The 19,461-nt window shown below is 44.4% G+C and overlaps 1 protein-coding gene across 1 annotated transcript; it reads left to right on the top strand.

The window, feature by feature from the left end:
- Window positions 1-6,306: 6,306 nt before the first annotated feature.
- Window positions 6,307-7,674, top strand: LOC104307553 (C2 calcium-dependent domain-containing protein 4C). Its single transcript, XM_009909002.2, has one exon. It carries the CDS (start codon window positions 6,376-6,378, stop codon window positions 7,672-7,674), a length of 1,299 nt encoding a protein of 432 aa, XP_009907304.1. The 5' UTR covers window positions 6,307-6,375.
- Window positions 7,675-19,461: the final 11,787 nt, after the last annotated feature.

The raw sequence follows: 19,461 nt of genomic DNA, 5'->3' as shown, positions 1-19,461 counted from the left end.
CAGAAATGAGTTGATGGCCTTCTTGATCCTGGCTGTACTGTCTGAATAGTGCTGATGAGGTAGACTCTGCTATGGCACAGAAATGAAAAGCAGTCTGTGTCCTGGAGGCCAGAGATGAGATTTTCTGTGTGAAACTCCAGTTTTCAGGTGATTTTAGCTCCAGAGACACTTGGGAGGGCTGGTCCCTGCCTTCCCTGTGTTTGCACAACTGAGCAGCTGGATATAAATGGATGATGCACAGAACAAGACTGCTGGCCAGAAAGTTTCTTTTATCATTTATTTAGGTGAGAGCAAAATACAGAACCTGCTGGATCACCTGACTGGTTTCACACTCAGCTCTGGAGATGGTGCTGCTAGGCATGAAAGAAGAGCTGTTCTTCCCACAACTATGGCCTAGAAAAGGTATTCCCTCATATCCCTTATTTCTTCTCAGTGACCTGTCCGTGCAGCTCCAATGCTAGAAGAGGCATCTTCCAGAGTTTTCATTGTTGTTCTGAGACAAATGAAGCAATAAAAGATACTTGTAAGTGCTAGAAAACAGGAAAGCATCTTTTACTTTACATGCAGGGGTAGGAAAAAACCACAAATGTTCCAAAAACTGAAGCATCAGGTTCTGCCATGGGTTTGGGTAGTGTGAAGCCTTGAGTAAAACATGTACTGCAACTAAATTGCAGCCTGTTTTCTGTTAAGCGTTTGGGGTGAAGGAGGTTCCCAGCACACAAGTGCCGTGTGTTCCACATTGCCTGCTCCAGCAGGAGGCTGCTGGCCCTGGGGGATGAGGGAGGGGGGCTGAGGCTGGATTCAGCTTAAAGCTTGCCAAAGGGAATGAAAGAGGATGACACAGCTAAACAACGAAGGTTTAATTTTGTCCTCCCCACTTAAGCAAAGCTCCGCACCATGTAACGATTTTATAGAGTCCAGAGAATGTTATGGTCATGTGAGCTTATTTCTGCTTTTCGTGGTGTGAATGTGTGTGATGGCAATAGCTTCAATTTGTTGGGGTTTTTTAATATAGTAATATCTGGCCATGTGTTCAAACTCTTTGTGTTTGGGAGCAGTCGTTGAAGTGTTTGTTTTCACATGCTGATGGATTCCCTGACTTGGAATGAAGTTTGTCAAAGAAAATCCTTGCCTTTCTCACACTCTTCCGGCTTGCTGCTGTGAGGCAGTGTTGTTTTCCAAGCACTTTCGAGTTTGATATACTTCTCTGGTTGTAAGCTGTAAATTGATAACAGATATTTAATGCTTGAGGGGCAGTGGGAGTCATCCAAAAAAAACCCCAAAAGCTGCTTCTTTACCCCAAGGTATAATTACACTATCCTGTTAATTTTCTTCCAGTTTTCTTTTAAATTCAATTTAAACCAATCAAATTCCTCCTTATAACAAAATTGTCACTATGTTTTCATCCAGTCTCTCTGCTTCCCCAAACCAGCACCTCTACAAAATCCTGAGCCTTTTCCCAAAGTTGCCTGAAGTCTACAGGGCTCTTTACATTGGATCCTAGAAAGAGTATGAGTTTCAGTAATAGAATTCCCCCCCCGCCCCGGATATTCCAAATTACTTTTGTTCTCCAAATACTCTTTGGGCAGAAAGAAGTCTGAGATAAAGGGGTAATCACAGACGATCAGGATTCATCTTTGCAGGGTCAGGGCTATTGCAGGTCCTGCTTTTTAAATGGGAAGTAAAAGTGTGGAACACTTCCTCATTTGCAACAACCTGGTAGCTACTGAAATGCTGGGCTCTTCTAAGATGAAATTTTAGAATGAACTGTCCTTCTGCTCACAGAAATGCTCGGGACAGAGTCTAAGGATGACAAGTCTAACTTTGAGCTTTGCTTCAGAGGTACTTCAGTGTGTCAAAAGCAACATCTGTTTCTTAATTAGGTGCTGCTCAATAGTGATACCTGTCTGAAATTTATTCCATTTAAAGATGTAACTTTCATGATTGCATGTCCTACCCTTCAAGATATTGAGGCCAATCCCATTAGTGTACCACCTTCACACAGAAGAAATTTTCAACTATATCTTACTACTCTCTTGTTGTTTATGAGTTTTCTTTTTAATATTTAATCTTCAAGGACTAGGTGGAGCTGCCTGGACTGGCTGGCCCTAAACTTACTGCAAAGAAGGAATATCTCCTTAAGTCAAGTCGAATTGTACATAAAGTCTATGTGAAAGCTGATATAAACAACTGGAGTCACTGTATGTGATCTGGAGAGGAAGAAGTCAGCTGGAAGCTGCCATTTTCAAGTGCTTCAAACACATGCTCCCCCCCCGCCTCCCACCTTCCCGCCTCTACACTGCACATGCAGCATAGGATTCCTCCACATGGTAGCTCCCACAGTAGAATTCCCAACTAGAACTGGAAAGTGTCTCACTCCTACCTTCCATTGCAGTGCCTGCCTGGGAATTGGGGGTGGGGAGAATGGGGATGATGACACTCGGACCAAGGAAGGAACACCCAGAAAGTCTCCACACATGACTCCCTGGAGCTACATTAAGCTCCCACAGCCCATGGCAGTACCACAGAGTGAAGCCTGAAGGCAGCTGCATTTGTTGTTATTAGGGCTGAACCTAGAAACTCCCCCCTTTCAGTGACACTTCAGTCTTTGTAGCTCATGGCATGGGAAACACAGGGAAGTGTTTTTAAAGTGTTAAGCACTCTGAATCGAGAGATAGCATGTTTTGACAGGGTGAATTATCCTTTTTGAAGTGTCCTTGCTGCTTCATTCGTTTTCATGAGCCTTATTTGTACTAGCAGGTTGCTGCTTCAACACAGTAACGTCATCTGATGCATTTAAGATTCATACGTACTGTACCTGTGGGACAAACTGCAACCACTCAGGAAGCCCTAAGAACATGTATTTCAGGTGCATTAGAGCACTAATCCTTCCTCTCATCAGTTTAACGCTGCTTGTGAGCTGTGCTTTTTGGGGAAGAACCTTTTGTGTGTTTGTCTGGGCAGCAGGGAGAGGTTTTTAAGAAATACATGTTTAATAAAACCTGCCAGTAAATGCTTTGTAGTGCATATGTCATCCCTGTCATGCTTTGGCAAATCAAAATCACTTTTTAGCAGGTTTCTGCATGAGTCTTGAGTGTGGTAAAGCACAGTTGTAGAGGACTCTCAATATGGCTATTTGTGCAAATCATGGGCCACGGCACATGGTGTCTAACTTTACAGTTTTAGCCTTGCGTCATGAATGAAGATAGACATGCCTAAGAGTTACTATTCCTCTGAGTGCTAGGAGGTATTATTCCAAAGCCTTCCCGATGAGTGCGCCGGACTCCCGCGGCGGCGTGGCCGGCAGGGGGGGCCCGGGCCCCGCTGCGGCCCCTGTTCTGCTGAGGCCCCATGCCGGCTCCCAGATACAGCCAGCAGAGCCACAGGGGAACACCGTAGGACACTTCCTGCGCCGGGTCTTTGTGCCAAGAGAAGTCCAAACAACCACAGAGAAATAATATCGGCGCAGCACCTTCGTCCCGTGTTGCTCGGACAAGAGATTTCCTTCTGTCACAGTCTTGCCAGCCCCTGGCCAGCTCCCAGGGTTTCCCGTGTTACCGGTACTGGAGCTGTAATAAATTTCTGCCATAATTTGTATCGCTTCCGGTTTAAAAGTGGTTTATTGCAGACGCTGGAAGCCTTGTTGGCAGCGTGTTTTAATTATGCTCTAAAGCTAATCAAGGAAAGAGAAACCGTTTTGAACACAGGAAGCTAAACAGCTAATCATGCATTTGAGTGCCTATTTCCACGGGGGTTGTACAAGTACTTAACTGTTCCTGAACTTCCAGCACATCAGCAATCTGGTGAATGGCTATGAAATGCAGACTTTATTAGGAAAGGGAAGAGGAGGATACACACCACCCGCTGTTCAACACCTACTCTCTTCGTAGTCACTAGAGGAAGAGAGGCAATTGCCATCAAGAGGCTGAAGCACCCTCTGGAAAACCCCTAGTTCTTCTCACTAACTGCAGAGGAAGCCTAACGAGGCTAAATGGAGATTACATACCTAAGCCAGGGTAGCTACTTTATTTCACCACTGCCTGATGGCACCTCTGTGGACTTAGTATACCTGAGGCTAATTGCCATGATTGCTCTATCTGAATTACTTCTATGAGCCATTGCTGGAAGCAATAAGGTTCCCACTAAAACTTTAATATCCCTCCTTTCCCCCCCCTCCATTTTTAGAGTCAAATCTTTCTTTGGTATTAAAAGCAAAGATGTATATATTGGAACAAAGCTCATGAAGTTACACACAGTATGTAATGCATCATGTCTAGTGCTGTATTGCCTGGTCTGAATGGGTAACAGCTACACAGCACACACTCTGCTTCCCAGCAGCTCCTCTTGCTATGATGCTGAAAGTTACATTAGCTGGGGACAGTGCAAACCCTCTCTGTAAACCTCTACATCAAACTGGAGATTATTTGATTCACAGCAAATAAATCCATATAAGTACACTGCAAAAGCACCAGCAATGAATGTGCTACCAGGAGATTTGGGATCTTCTGAATATTTGTAAAAAGCACTGCAAAAAAAAAAAAAAATCTGATTTGAATCACTGGATAATTATTATGAAGTGAAGCTTAACTGGTGTAAAAGGAGCAGGAGAGAGAAAAGGCTTAGACCCAGAACACCTATGTTCCCAGATAAATCTTTTACCAGGTTCAAAATGTTCCCTGCCCCTGCAGCCCACTTGGTTTGTTTTCTCTGAGTACATTTTCCATGTCAAACACTCAGTAAATGTGAACTTTAGCTCTTCTGCAGGAAAAGGAAGGACAGAAAATGATTCATCCACTATTGCTGTGTTACAGGCATACTGCTTTTAACTGAAGTATTCAGCCAACCTGTTTGGCAGGCCTTCCTGGCTTTGCAGTTAAGATTCCTACTTGCAGCGTGCAGGATAATTACAGAGTTTGCATTGGTCTGTTCAAGTTCTTCTGCACTGCAGAATTATGCTGAGAAAGTTCATGGATCCCACCTGACTCTGCACAGTGTCTGTTGAGCATCACACATGCCTGTGCCTTTGACACTCAGTTTCAATGGGATTGGCCAAAGCATTTTGTGTCTTGTCTTTCTCCTCACTGGATATGCATTCCTCTTTCTGTTATTTCTCAGTATCAGTGACAGGACACCGAGTTAGGGCTCGATTATCTCTTGTTCTTTGTGGGGTGGAGGTGGGTGGGGAGAGGGGAGAGGGGAGAAGAGAGAGGGGCGAGGGGAGTGGGTGAGGAGAGCGGTGGGGGGCGTGGGGGGGGGTGGGGTGTGCACGACACATTCAGATACAGAAAAGCAACAAAGCTCTTTTCAAATCAGTTTGAAAACCCCCAGTCCCCACTTCCTACTGCTCTGGTGCTGGAATCCCGCCAGGGTCTCGAGAAAAAAAAAGTACCGAGACAATTCCGCTTTTGTCCAGGGTTTGTAAATTAATCTCTGAACACCTCGGGCCGCCTCTGCAAATATGTATTCATCAGAAAGAAACTGGAAGCAGGGGATGGGTGAGGGGCTGCCTACTGTGCGGGTGGCTTTGCCCATCGCTACGAATGCGGTAGCCCTGTCCCGCCATGCTCGCAGGCGGGTGCCGGGCGCAGCTTTGCTCCACGGGGCCACATAACCCACAGAGCTCCAAGGCCACAGGCGCATTTTGCAGGTCCCTCCCCTCTGCTCTATACACGGCCCCAGCGCGCAGCGCTGAGCCGGCACGAAGGCAGCTGCGGCACTGCCGGGATCCCTCTGACTCGCTTCTCTCCGCCAGGAGCGGGGCTCGGCACAGCCACTCCCCACCTCCGCCGGCGGCGCGGGTGGGAGGTGCCCGGCGCGACTAGAAAAGGGCCTGCCGCGGGCTGGCCGCTGTTGTCCTGCTGCTGTTGTCCTGTTGCAGTTGTCCTGTTGCAGTTGTTCTCCTGTTGCAGTTGTTCTCCTGTTGCAGTTGTTCTCCTGTTGCAGTTGTTCTCCTGTTGCAGTTGTTCTCCTGCAGTGCGTGGCCGGTTAACAGCAAACGAGCGAGGGCTGCTGGAAGAAGCGAGTGGTTTGCACTTGACAAGGTACGTACTTTGCTATGGGAGAAATGTGGTGGGGTTCATCTGAGAGGGACGTTTTCCCGTGGCACTGCTGAGTTACCTCTTAAGCAGTTTAGTTCTAGTCTTGTGGCAAAATCCATTGGACTTTCCTAAAGATAATGTGCTGGGATGAGGCTGTCCTCAACCTGCAGTCTGATGGAGTTTGTGTTAGTCCTGCCTCCATTAGCATCTTCTGTGCCTTCCTTGGTTGTAATGAGTCCAAGAAGAATTCTCATGTACTTCTGCATCTCTGTGTGTCTGCAGGTGGGTTCGTACTTCAAGCTTCTCCCCTTTGAGGACCTCCTGCCTGGCCACAGTGATGTGGTTCTTGGAAAAGATCAGAGCATCACATGAAAATGGAAACCTCCCTAGCTCCTCCTTTCTGGGACTGCCACCTTCCCAAAATCTGCCTGACAAAGCCCGACTGGGGACTGCTACTTTTCCTAATGTGCTCACCCCCGACAGAATCCCTGAATTCTGCATTCCCCCAAGGCTGACCAGTTGCAACCCTGTTAAGGGCCCAGGTTCTCACCAGGACCACAGTCCAGAGGATGCAGATCATAATTCTTCTGACTACAGCCCCTACTCTTCCTTGCCGCATCACATTCAGGTGGAAAGCGCTGAAGAGATTCCAGCCCTGGAGGAAGAAAGCACCAACTCAGACCCACAGTCCCAAGCAGCACTCTCCCTGCCTCACTTTCCCAGAGCTCCTACTTCATATGGCTTCTGCACTTTGCTGGAGAGTCCCCACACCAGGAGAAAAGAGTCCATCTTCCATGCTGATCCATATGGTGCTCTGCCCAGCCTGATACTGTCTCGATCCAGGGCTAACACGTTCAGTGGCAAAGGGAGTACATCTAATCCTATTGCTATCAGTTTTACTTCTGTGAGGCTGCCTCCCAAGCATCCCTCTCTGCATAGGCAAGGTGCCTGTGATAGTGATACTGCCTCCTCCAGCGACTCCTCTCCTTTCAGCTCTCCACTTCTCAGCAGGTCTCCTCCCAGATCCTGCTCTCTGATCAAAACACAAAGTCAGGAGGGATTCCTCTGCCGAGCACTGAAAGCCAAGAACAAATCCAGCATGGCCAGGAACAATTCTCTGTCTACGGAGGAAAGCAGCTCTACTGATAACAGCCCCAGTGTCATCAGGCGGGCCTCAGAGGGGCTGCTTGCCATGCAGAGCTTTAGCACATCCTCTCCCATCTTTCCCCTGGATCTCTCCTGCAGCCGGGAGAGACTGGTGGGAGAAAGCACTGTGGTTATGGACAAGGGAGGCATGTTGAGGCTGTCAGCTGAATACTGCTCAGAGAATGAAAGGCTGAGGATCCGCCTGATCAGTGCAGAGGGTTTGTATGATGACTCTGTAGAGCCCAAAAACATCAACTGCTGTATCACCTTCTCCCTGGTGCCAGGGAAAACACAGAAGCAGAGAAGCACTGTTATAAAGAGAAGCAGAAATCCCATTTTCAATGAGGACTTCTTTTTTGATGGCATTGCAGAAGAAGAGCTTTACAGCCTCTCTGTAAGGATGAAAGCAATGAATAAAGGTTGGAGTATCAAACGGGATTACACCTTAGGAGAACGGGAATTGTCTTTGATGAGTATGTTGTCAGTGTAATACTTCAAATATTCATACTGATTTTGTCTTCTGAAAGTTTTCTACTAAATAAAGTTTTGGGTGGACTCTTTTTCTTTTATTTTGTTTTTCAAAGAATACTTGAAAGCGCTGAGTTGCTTGGTATTGCTTTCATGCTGCTATGCTTCATTTTGCTGCTTAACACTTCCAACTCTGTGAGGTATTTGCTGTTGCATTAAAAGGTGGCTGTAGAAGAGGAGAGGAGAACAGAAGTGCTAGTTTACCGTTAGGATAAAGGATTAGGCAGTTATGAAGTCAAAGCTGATCTTATGTCTGGCTTTCAGGGTGTGGAAGGGTTGTTTTTCACTCACTCTGGTCCCTAAGCAGGTTCACAGCATGTGCGTGCAGTGCACTGGCGTTCTGCACAGGCACGGAATTCTGTTGCAGCTCCCAGGTACCACATCAGCTACCAGACCATTTTGACAGCCCTCACATTTACAGAAATTAATTCTTTAGAGGGACCTATGTCTGGAGAGGGCAGAGGAGCAGTGTGGAACCTACGGACCTAGCCGTTCTACAATGTGGGAGTAGGATGTGGACTCTGGAAGCAGATGTAGGTTCGTGTTGGGAATAACAAGATTAGGTCCTGAGCAACAGCTAAAAAAACAACACTGCAGGCTGGGCTGTTTATCTCTCCACAGACCTATTCTACCAACACTGAAGAGTGAGTGGCTGCTGCTTAGAGTTGCTACTGAGTGGGTGATTACTGTAGCACAATTAGTAGCTTCATTTACCTTTCCTTTCCCTGGTTGGTTTCACAGCTGTCAGGATGAAGTTGCCAGGTAATCGTGGTTTGGTAAGGAATGTACTCTGGAGCTATAACACTCAGCAATTCAAATATTGAATCCTTTCTGAAACTGAAGCAGATGGGTTTAGATATCAGTACAAGGGGGAGACCTGTAGATTGAATTCCTGCTTCAGCTAATGACTTGCTGCATACCATGTTCAAGTAATTGTTCTAAAATTAGGATCATCATTCTGTGTCCTGTATCAGCAAGTGGTGAGTGGCTGAGATCACTTGCATTACTTTAACACCACCAGAAACACAACAGTGCAGTGCTCCTGCATACTTGAGTCCATCTTTTTCCTTCCTGAGGTGGACTGGAGGCTAGGTAAAATGTAGAAACTGCAGCAGTGCAAGTGGGAGGAGGTAGAAACTTGGTATGGAAAGTCCAGGCCTGCTGCAGCCTCTCCTGATTAAACTGCGTGCTTCATTATGTGAAAGTAGATAAGCTTTCCTGGAGAAACAATCTATGGAGGCATGGGGCACAGAAAAGGAAGGTTTTCTTCTGTATTCCCAGTGGGACTCTAGAAACAGGGCCTGCCTTGTGCCAAATCTACATCTTAAAAGCTCTTTCAAAAGATTTTGACCAGATCTTCCCCTTATGCTATTCTGTCAACAGGTGTAACTGCCTGGAAATCAATGGACTATTTGTGGCAGGCTCTGTTTTCAGACTTCAGTACCCCAGGAAGGACTTTCTTCCTTCTCGTATCAGAGAAAGCCCAGACAATGTGAACTGTGACTACAAGTGCTCAGAAATGCCCACAGCTAATCCTTGATCCAGCTCAAGTGTGATGCCCCTAAAAACAGAATCCTTATTCAAAGGACAACCTGCATAGGAGAATAGCTTGGTCTATTCCCAGAAGCTGAATAAAATCAAATGGAATAATAATCCCTTTATGCTAAAGGAAATAATTAAATGCAATGAAAGGCTGTGCAGCTGTAAGTGATGCACTGGCACTTGTACCCTTGACTCTGGGCAAGCTGACTATAAGGGAAAACCTAAATAAAGTGGGTAGAAGTAAAATGAAAAAAGAGTGATATCAAGGAGGAATCGAAAATGCTGCAAAAAGTTAAGCTTATTTAACTGGTTATTTCAAGCTGTGTCCTGAAGGAAGGCAGAGATTCCCTCTTCAGGCTCATCACTCCTCCACCATCACATTTTAGTTCTGGGGACTTAAGGTCTCTTCACAGGTATATCCACATGGAGAAAGAGGCTGAGGTAACATGGAAGAGAAGAGATGTGCTTGTCAGAGGATCACACACTACACTGGACATCTATTTGCTCTGTGATAAGTGCCATGCCAGTGCTCTGCTGCAGAAACACAGAATGATGGAATGGTTGAGGTGGAAAGGGACCTCTGGAGACAGTATTGCCTGACTTCTGCTGAAAGGAGTATCAGCTCCAGCAGGTTGCCCCAGACCATATCCAGTTGTGTTTAGAGTGTCTCTAGGGGCAAAGAATCCACAGCCTGCTTGGGAGTTCTACTCTAGTGTTTTACCATCCTACCAATAAAACAGTTTCTTTCTGCTTAAGTGGAATTTCAAGTGGCACTCCTTGCCTCTTGTCCTGTTACTTGATACCCCTGAGAAGAGCCTGCCTCCATCCTCTCCACTCCCTTCCAGCAGATATTCACACATCAATCAGGTCTTCCCTGAGCCTCTGCTTCTTGCAGGCTAATAGCCATAGTGTAGTTACTGGCATAAAGGAGAAGTGTTTGTGAAGTCTCATCCTTTGTCAGGCACAGAAGGAGTTAAGTCCCTGGAGAAAGCTTTCCAGCTGGGCTCATTTAGTCAGGTGTTCTAAAAGGTGAAGGCTGCATCTTTGGTTGGTTGAAAGAAAACTGAGCTGTTTTTAAGGCTCTTCAAACAATGACTTATTTCTGAGAAAGCCTCCTTACAGAAGTTTGATGATAAGCCTGTGTACTAGAGGGTGACTTTCTCCTTCAGCTAAAGGCAGCAAGAGACTTGCAGGCCTACTTCAAAGGCAGAGTTTAACCTTAGCAGTGACAGTTGAAGTTTGCCTGTATTTCTCTGGTAGATAACCTAACTTCAGCTTTTCTTGATTGTTTTTTTCTCAAATAGAAGAACTTTGAATTAGGTACCTATTCAGCTATATTAGTCAGACTAGGGACTAACAATAACTGTAAAACAATGGAAAATAGGTAAATAGGTTTGGTGCCTTACATTTTGGAGTATTAGGCCCCTTCTGAGCTTTGGGGTGTTGTTTATTAGGGGGTTGTTTTTACTAGGAATTCAAAGCCATAACACAATGGAAACACTTCAATTTGCTTGACTATTAGAGGACGTGGGACTTGTTTTCATGTGGGGTTGGAGGCCAGCTAAGCTGTAAGTGGTGAACTCCTACACTGCTGCCTGTGCCACAGCCACTTTCCAAAAGCGTCAGCCCTATTGGGCCATTACGTAAAGCACCTGCCTAAGCAAACAAGAAGGCAACTGGATACTTCCGCCTGGAAAAACTCCTGATGCATCACTGCCGTTGGGAGAGTCAGCAGCAAAGAGAAAATCCACCTCCTGGCACAAGCAAACAGCCACTCAGTTAAGAAATACTCTCTCTGAAAGTTCTCTGAATTTCTCAGATACCCTGAAATTATGGTAATGTAAATAAGTCCCTCTAGCAAACTGGTTTGGATTAGTCTGATCACCTGTATTCAGTGGTGTGCACTGGTTGGAAGATCACCTCTTAATTTCACTTTGAAAAAAAACACCCTGACAATTGTTAAAGGAAAGTAAGGTCTTTCTGCCAAGATCCTGGACTCCTGTTTTGCTAAGCAAATATTTGTTTCAGCTGCACCGTAAGTACTACCTGTGCTTTTTTTCAAGCCCAGTTACTTTAAGCATGCCTCTTCAGTTCTGGACAGTTGTTACTGTAAAGCGAGTCATATATTTTTCTTTCCAGAGATCCACACAGGTTTGTTGTCAATGTAGTGAAGTATGGACAAAACAATTCCTCTAACTGTGCTGTTTTTCAGGTAAAGTTCAGGAATAACACCAAGGGAAGCAAATATTTATGACCTAAAAAGCCTAACAGGACAGATGCGTAGACTGAGGATTAGGCAGCACAGTGTCTGCAGTATCAAATTCCATTTATTGCACCACTTGTTCTAAGCTGATTCCATTTCTGAGACTGGCTCTGGAGGGGCACTGCTGAAAGCAGCACCTACACTGACCTAGGTGCCTTCTCTGTGGGGGCTCCTTGGGGAGGCTGGTACTTCTGTTCCTGCAACTTGGCTTTGCTGTCAGCCATAGTGACTATGCTGAAAGACTGAGCGTGTGATAGGGCCTAGTGGACAAAAGTTCTTCTAGTTTTTAGTCTAACCATTAATTGCTGTGAATAGCTTTTAGTATCTTCAGAGAACTGAGGAAAGTACAGCTAGATGAATGCATAAATCTGTGAAAAGCCTATTTTTAGTTGCTAAGATACTTCCCCCAGGCTGGGGAATTTGTGCAGGAGAAATCTGTGTAAATTGGATTGCTCAGCATCAGGACCTCGCTGCAGGACCACAGTGGGAGGGCATGCTACAGGCAGTGTGCTTGCTGGGCCACCTCCATGCTTTCTAGCAACTGCTCCCTGCTTCAGAGATGGACAGTTATCCTGCCTCTAGGTTAGAGAACTTCTAGATTGCATGGGTGGCTGAATTGTTGGGCATGATATTTGGCCAGTGTAAGGTAATGAGTCACATCTGCTGATAGCTTTTTGCAGCAGGATGTTTAATTAAAACAAACAGTATCCTTACACTCACAAAATGAATGACCTAATTAGATGTTGGTTTCCATCACTGTCTGCTATGAACGAAAAAATTGTGTGTAAGCTCAATCTGCATATTTAAAGGAGATGGCATTTCAGTACAGACTTTGTGCTGATGACTGCCCCTGAAATGCACCCTAATATCATTAGTAGTAATGGTTTAGAAGAAAAGACCAAAATTATTCTGCACATTCTGTCCTCATAGTGGAGGCAGAATGAAGACTCATGTTGCAGTGCCTGGGAACTAACCATCCCTGCATCAAGCTGACTGATCCAATACACAGGTGGCAGGTGGGGACAGAGCCCAGGCCTCAGGCTGGTCTGTGCACAGCATTGTGTCACCTGTGGAGTAGGCAAAAAGAGCTACAATCGCCTCTGTGCATTGGCCCTTTGTGCCTCCCCCCATGACTGTTAAGTAATGTGGTTTATGCTGAGGGTTCTTTGCATTAAGGGGATCCTTATGAGAGAAGAGCCTCCAGATTTGGTTTGGGGTTTTGTTTTTTTTAACTCCTGTCAGAAACAGAAATGGTTTGCTAGGTTGCTGGTGGTATATGGCAACTGGGCTGAGGAATTGAGTGCTGTCCCAGAGATGAGAGAAAGGGTCCAGTAAACAAGAGTGAAAAGAATTAAGAACCTCATTTGACCAGAAACTGCCACAGGTGACCAGACAGCTCTGTCTTCTGATTTTGTTATTACTTCTGCTTTTACTTTTCTATTTCTGGCTATAAATGTTCTAATGCTGCAAAATTAGCTATCCTGAGTGGTACAGTGAGAACCTGACCTTGTCAAGCATTGTATGTTCTAGGCAGGAAAGCACTGAACAAGATTTTCCACCTTGTTTCCTCTCTGTTATATCTTACTGATTTTTCTACTTGCATTTGTCAACCTCATCAGTGCAAATCCAGGAAGCATCTGAAGGAGAACAAGATGTGAGAGAAAGTTGCTGATAAACCTCAGAGTTGCTTCTTTTCAGTGAGAGGGTCAGCCAAATTCCTGTGTCATCTCTACCCTGCTATGTTGAAGAGGCAAGTACAGGAAAGCAAGTCACAGCCTGTCTGGTTAAAACTGTTGCTGTGAAGCATAGTAGATGTCATACAACTTTAGTTTTTCATCCCTGCATGCCATGGATTTCATATGGCTACATTTCAGTATGTTCCTCAGTTGCCTGTAAGGAAGAGCTTTTGCCTGTATTGACTTACTAGTGAGAAAGACATTGAGAAAACCATTCAGGTAAGAGTATTCAAGGTGCTTATTTTCTTACGTGCAGAGGCAAAGGATGAGATGAGGTAGCTTTGAGTGGCACTGCATGAATTCTTATGATTATTTCTACCATCCCTTTATGAAAGTGCACAGTTCCAGAAGCTGGAGCCATTTAACTTCAGTGTTTGCTCTCATTTTGGTGGTTGTTTTTTGGTGTTAGCACCTTCCTGTGCTAACAATTAGCTCTTTCTAGCAAGCGATAAACTTGCCATTGACGTGCCAGTGAATAGAATAGCAGTAACAGATGCTGCCTTGAAATGCCACAGCCAACTTAAATTTGTCTGAGGTTTTTTCTGATTTCATCAGATGAGATAATTTTTATCATTGTGATTCTAGAAGACACCCTGGTGGTAAGCATGTATTACTTGACATCCCAGTCAGAATGGCTTTCTGCTGAGACCCCAATCATAAATTTTACAGGAACTGGGCACGGCTGGCTTTTGGAGTGCTGGATACCAGAACTACAGCTGAGCTGGAGGCCCCAGCACTACGGCTGCATGTACTCGGTGTGACAAAGCTTTAGTGTTAGAGGCAGGCTCAGCAGGACCTGCTGCCCAGCCTGTAGGGATTGCTGTGCTGAAGCTGAGGCTAAACTCTGAAGTCAGGGGGTGGGAGGTGGGGAAGGGAATCAGGTAGTAAAGCTTGTTAATGGCAAATAGCTGATGGTGAGTATTGGCAAAAAGCAATGTCGCCAATGATAAAAAGCAGCTGTGGCAAAAGCTTACTTTCACACCCCTAGTTGCCTTTGTTGCCTCAGTGGTGCAAGATTGCCTCATTTGATGCCTAAAGTGAGCAGTCCTTGGGACTCACACTCCTTGTCTGCTTTCAGGGCATTGGGCTGGTAGAAGTGACTGTCACCTCCATCAGGGAATGACACTTTCTGAAGGGCTCAGAAGGTGACACCTGCCAGACTGGTATCCTGAATTTCCTCAAACATAAGACCTGACTAACCTTGTTCTCAAAACAAGGTTACAGCAAAATATAACCTAGCCCAAGGTGTGTTTACAGGGCTCTGATATACTGTGTATTTGCCCTGTGGCTGTGTTTGTCCTGTTTGTACCTGTTAAACGGTGTCATTTCTTGAACTAGTGTGAACTGTGTCACTGACTTTTTGACATTATTTTTCTGTAACAGTACAGGTCTAAGTCTTACTTGTTAGGAAATAGCATTAGATTATGAGAAGCTGCATGCAGCAGGGTTACTAAGTAAGAGCGATATGTGCACCAGAACTTAAATTATGCTCTCTAATTACCAAGCTTCCAGGTAAACACCTCCTTGCCCCTTTGCCCTTGTCCAGAGCTAACCAGTCTTCCTGTACCCATTAAAGAGCTGTGGAGTAATGCCTGATCTTGTTGTCAACAAAGACAATAAAGTACTTGGCACATCCAGAGACAAGTGGCACCATTTGAGGACAGAAGACAGATGGGTTGGAAGTGGGGGCATTGTCAAGTGGCACGCTGTAAAGGAGAGTATCTGAGTAGGTGCAACTGGCTCCAGAAACATCTGCTCAGACAGGGTGACAGAGCATGCAGTGCACCTGAGAAATCATATTGCATTTTTATTTTTAAGATAAAATTTCTGATTTCTGTTCAGATAAGTTCATAAACTGTTCTACAGCTGCTTTGATCATTAACCCAGATGCCTTTGTAGCAGGATGCTTTGCTGGGGTATGTACTTAATTTAGAATAATATGAAACAAAACCATTAGTATGAAAAAGTTGGTAAAACTGGGAGCTATTCCCAACCCATTGGGAGCACTGGACATCATCCAAGTCTGTGTAAAACTTAAGCACAAATCTAATCCAATAGTTTCCTAAGACTTGTCCTGAATATTTCAATTGGAAAGAAAGTGGGCACATCTAGTAATGCAGACAAAGAGGTATATGAAGTATCTCCCTTTAGCCATTTGCTTTAAAGATAACTTACTAGAAATCAATGGGTTAATATTGCCTCAGGGATAGGACTGGATGGAAAGTACAGGACAACAGACACATCCAGCTTGCAGGAATAATTTGTGACCCTTGGAAGTTACTGCATAGGCACAGAAGAAGATGAGGCTTTGATGCTGAAGGGCCTGTAGAAGCAGAACACTTGAGAATGGCATGAGTACAAAGGGATATTTAATCTGTGGGACCTTTTTAAAGGTCAAAATACAGCATGCTCTCAGGTAGAAAACCAAAATGCAGGACTAGGAGTATCAGTGAGGTGCTAATCTGCTCTGCTTATTTATATTTCCACTCTGTGTTTAACCAAATTCTGTTTGAAGACTGAGCACCACTCAATTCACATTTTCTTGATAAGAATTCCCTATTTCTAAAGAAAAGCATTCTTTGTTATGCCATTGGCCCCAGGCTTTTTCTCAGCTTCAGAACTGCAGAATAGTTGAGGCTGCCAGTGACACAATGATCATCTAGTCCAACCCCTTGTTCAAAGAAGGATCCTCTACAGCAGGCTGCTCAGGACCATGTCCAGTCAGATTCTATCTCCTAAGGATGGAGACTCTACAGCTGCTCAGGGCAACCTGTCCTAGTGCATAACCACTGTCAGAGTGAAAATGTTGTGGGGTTTTTCTCCTCTTGTTCCTCTTGTGTCCTTGTTTGCAAATGGAATTTCCTGTGTTTCAGTTTGTGCCCATTTCCTCTTGTCCATTCTGGTAGCACTGAGAAAAGTCTGTCTCCATCTTTGGTTCCTCAAATCATACTTCCCTTGTTCCTCTTAGTCAGTTTCACTTTCCAAATACAGATTACTTTCCTGGACATGTTTGCTAATACTAGAAATATAAGAAGTCTGGCTCCTTTTGCCTTTCTTAAAGCACTACAAATATCTGTGGTCTGCTGCTGCTCACATTACATGCGAAGGGAATCTCAGAAGAATGTTTTAAGTGCCAGCTGCACGTATGTGAGATGCATTGTCATCAGTATAAAGCGTAAGTAGTGGAAAACTACTGAGAATTAAAACCTGAAAAGCTTAAAGCCTCACATATTTTCCCTATAACAAATGCTGCAGTATTAAAGCCTCCCCTTCCATTATTTGCCTGTAATGCAGAACTTGATGTTCACAACTGAAATCCCAAATTAATAGTGTGGGCCATCAGAGGAATGCAAGGCAACTAATGATGGTGTTTCTTATTGAAAACAGGTGTTTTCCAACAATGGGAAAGTAGAAAGTCTATAGAAAAAGTAGTACTCAAATGGAATATAGCAGAGACATGAATCAGAGCATACTAAATTCTAATAAACATCATTGCTGATGTTTGCATTCTGTATGGGTAGATAAGCAAATATCTCAAGCTATTTGGACTGTGGATTGCAGAGAGTTGAAATACTAAAATCTGTGAGGGCAGGGACTGCAATGGATAATGAAAGTGCATGCTGCTGAGAAGCACTAAGATTTAGTGCATCCGTGGTGGAGCTGATATGGGGCAGTGTGGGAAGTAAGTTTCTTCGAGTTGTGAACATCTGATAGGCATAAATATTTAGTATGTGTGATGCCAAACACTGGAAGATGCAAGTATCAGTTTCCTATGGTAAGAACATACTTTTGCATGTAGAGAATGAGAAGTGGGTGTATGCAGAGTTCAAAGCAAACTTCGTTAGGAACTAATTCGCTTGCAGCAGGGACAAAGCAGGTTATTGAGAGAGGTCTTAAGACCCAAGATACATGAGCAACATTCAATTTAGAGTAATAGATATACAAAACTAGCTTCCCATGTGATGGTGATTTCTCACCTGTAACAGTCAATTACTTGGCTGCTTTCATAACAGTGAAAATAAGAGGACTGGTACCTTGCTTAAAAGAAATCTTGCCTGTGTATTGCTTGATCTGCTAAATAAGATGCTGTTAGTTATGGCCTCCCCTTTTCTTGAATTGCAAATGAGGCTTAAAGAGGAAATAGTGCAGGAAGATGAAGACAGAAGTAGTCTGAGAAGCCACACTTTGCTCTCACTTGTAAGATTTTTCCACCGCAACAGAGGGTATATTGCCTTGTCTGTGTCTAATCTTAGACTCCAGCTAGGGGAACCAAAACCACCTGCATTTTCAGGAGGGAACTGCTCTAGAGAGGTGTTTCTGTGGATGTCTGAGGGACTGTGCAGCTGTCAATAAGCAGCATCCTGATGCTGGGAAAAGGAAGCTCAAACTGCATGGACTGCTTCCTGTGCCTGTGAGGGGTATGTAGCCAGGAGGTCTAGTTGAAATACAGGCAAATTAAAGGGAGTAATTTGGGAAAAACACAAAATAAAGTGTCTCTTGAAGACATTTAAGTTTTGGTTGTTTGGTTGTTGTGTTGGTTTTGTTGTCTGGGTTGTTTGGGTTTTTTGGGGGGGCTCTGGTTCTACAGCCTGCAAATATTTGCCACTCAGTTACTGCCTCAAGAGAGAAAGAAGTCTGATCTGATTCAGGCCCTCTTTGCATTAGGTAGATAAATGCTGTCATTGCTTGTTCAATTAGTGTTGGATGTGGTCCCAGCAGAAAGCTTGAGAGCGAGAGTACAGCTACCTGCACAGTCTTGCCTGTCCTTTCCAGGTCATCTTTGTGTGTTCTAGGTAAAAAGTGTCTTTTGAGAATACCTTGGGATAACAGCTGTGCTACAAACAATGCTTCAGAGAGAACACAATGACTTGTAACACAACTCTAATGAATTATGATTCTGGCTCTAAACCTTTTTTCAAAATTCTGTTTTTAGGAGAGGACAGGAATATTCTCTTGGTAAGTACAGCTGCATCGGGATTGCTGCAGAAGGCTTTATGTTGTACCATCTGCTTGAAAAACAAGTTGCAGATTACATTATCTGTGGTCTGTGCCTCAAAACCCCTCAAGTTTCTGGGCAGAAGGGTGCCCTTTCAGTGAATACCCCGTATGCTGGACTTGCTGACTCTGGGAGAAGCCTTTCTAGGTAGCCACCCCAGTGCTCTCTGGGGACACAGTGGTTCCAACTTGCGCCTGTTGCTGCCCTTCAAGATGTAACAGGAGCAGGCTTACAAGCAATGGCTACTAAATCAAATAATTTATAATGAACAGAAAACACTGTTGACAAACTGGTAGTTATTTCAAGGGTAAATTCAGTAATGACATAGCTGTTTTGCAGTGCAGTGTCTTACCTAATGCATTGTTAGCTGATACCTTGCTCTTTTATCAGCTGTCACTGTTTCCAAGGTAAGTCCCCCTAAGCCTTTCTCCCAGATGTTTAGAACATCACTTCCATATTTTTCCTGACTCTTCTCTCGTGGAAATTATTGTCTTTTTTCATCTCCCTCCTTTCTCCCCTGCCTGTCCTCTGTCAAAAATCTTCTGCTAAGGACAGAGCTGACTGCCTATTTTCCTTTACCTTTCCCCACATCTCTACCTCTTCACCTTCTCCTAAGTTTTTTTGCCTCTTTGCAAGGGCTTTGTTTACCATTGGCAGTCGTCTTTGCTCCACCCCCTCTTGGGCTTCCCACCCCCTTTTGTCCTTGGTAGTTCTGGGAGCAAAGAAGAACTATCAGGTTCTACATAATGTATTTTTCCATTTGGGCTCTAAAACTGGGTCATTTCCAATTGTGATATGAAACAGATGTCATGACTCCTAAGTGGCTTAGCACTGAATCACTTATCTCTCATTTCCAGTAGGCAATTTCATCCAAAGTATGGACTAGTAATATCTGAGCACCTGCAGAAAAACTCAAAGTGTGAGCTTCAGTGCAGATCATTGCTGCTTTATTTAAATCTAAAGCTACAGGTCAAAGGTAATATTGGCACATAGTAATATGGCCCAGTTAGTCCAGCTCTTCTCTTGGAAACATCGTGCTTATTACATCACAGACAGCCTCACAAGTCAAAACCCTTTACAAGTGGTTGGACTGGTGTGCACATAAACTGAAAAAGTAATACTTTATCATGCAGACTGCTTCCAGCTATTACTTTATGTAATATCCCTGGACTTGTAAGTTGTAACACACAGACCGTGAATGAAATAAAAGGG

The sequence above is a fragment of the Dryobates pubescens genome, chromosome 17 (assembly GCF_014839835.1).
Source record: "Dryobates pubescens isolate bDryPub1 chromosome 17, bDryPub1.pri, whole genome shotgun sequence".
Classification (NCBI taxonomy): Eukaryota; Metazoa; Chordata; class Aves; order Piciformes; family Picidae; genus Dryobates; species Dryobates pubescens.
The sequence above is the reverse complement of the archived record's forward strand: the minus strand, read 5'-3'. Positions and strand labels throughout refer to the sequence as shown.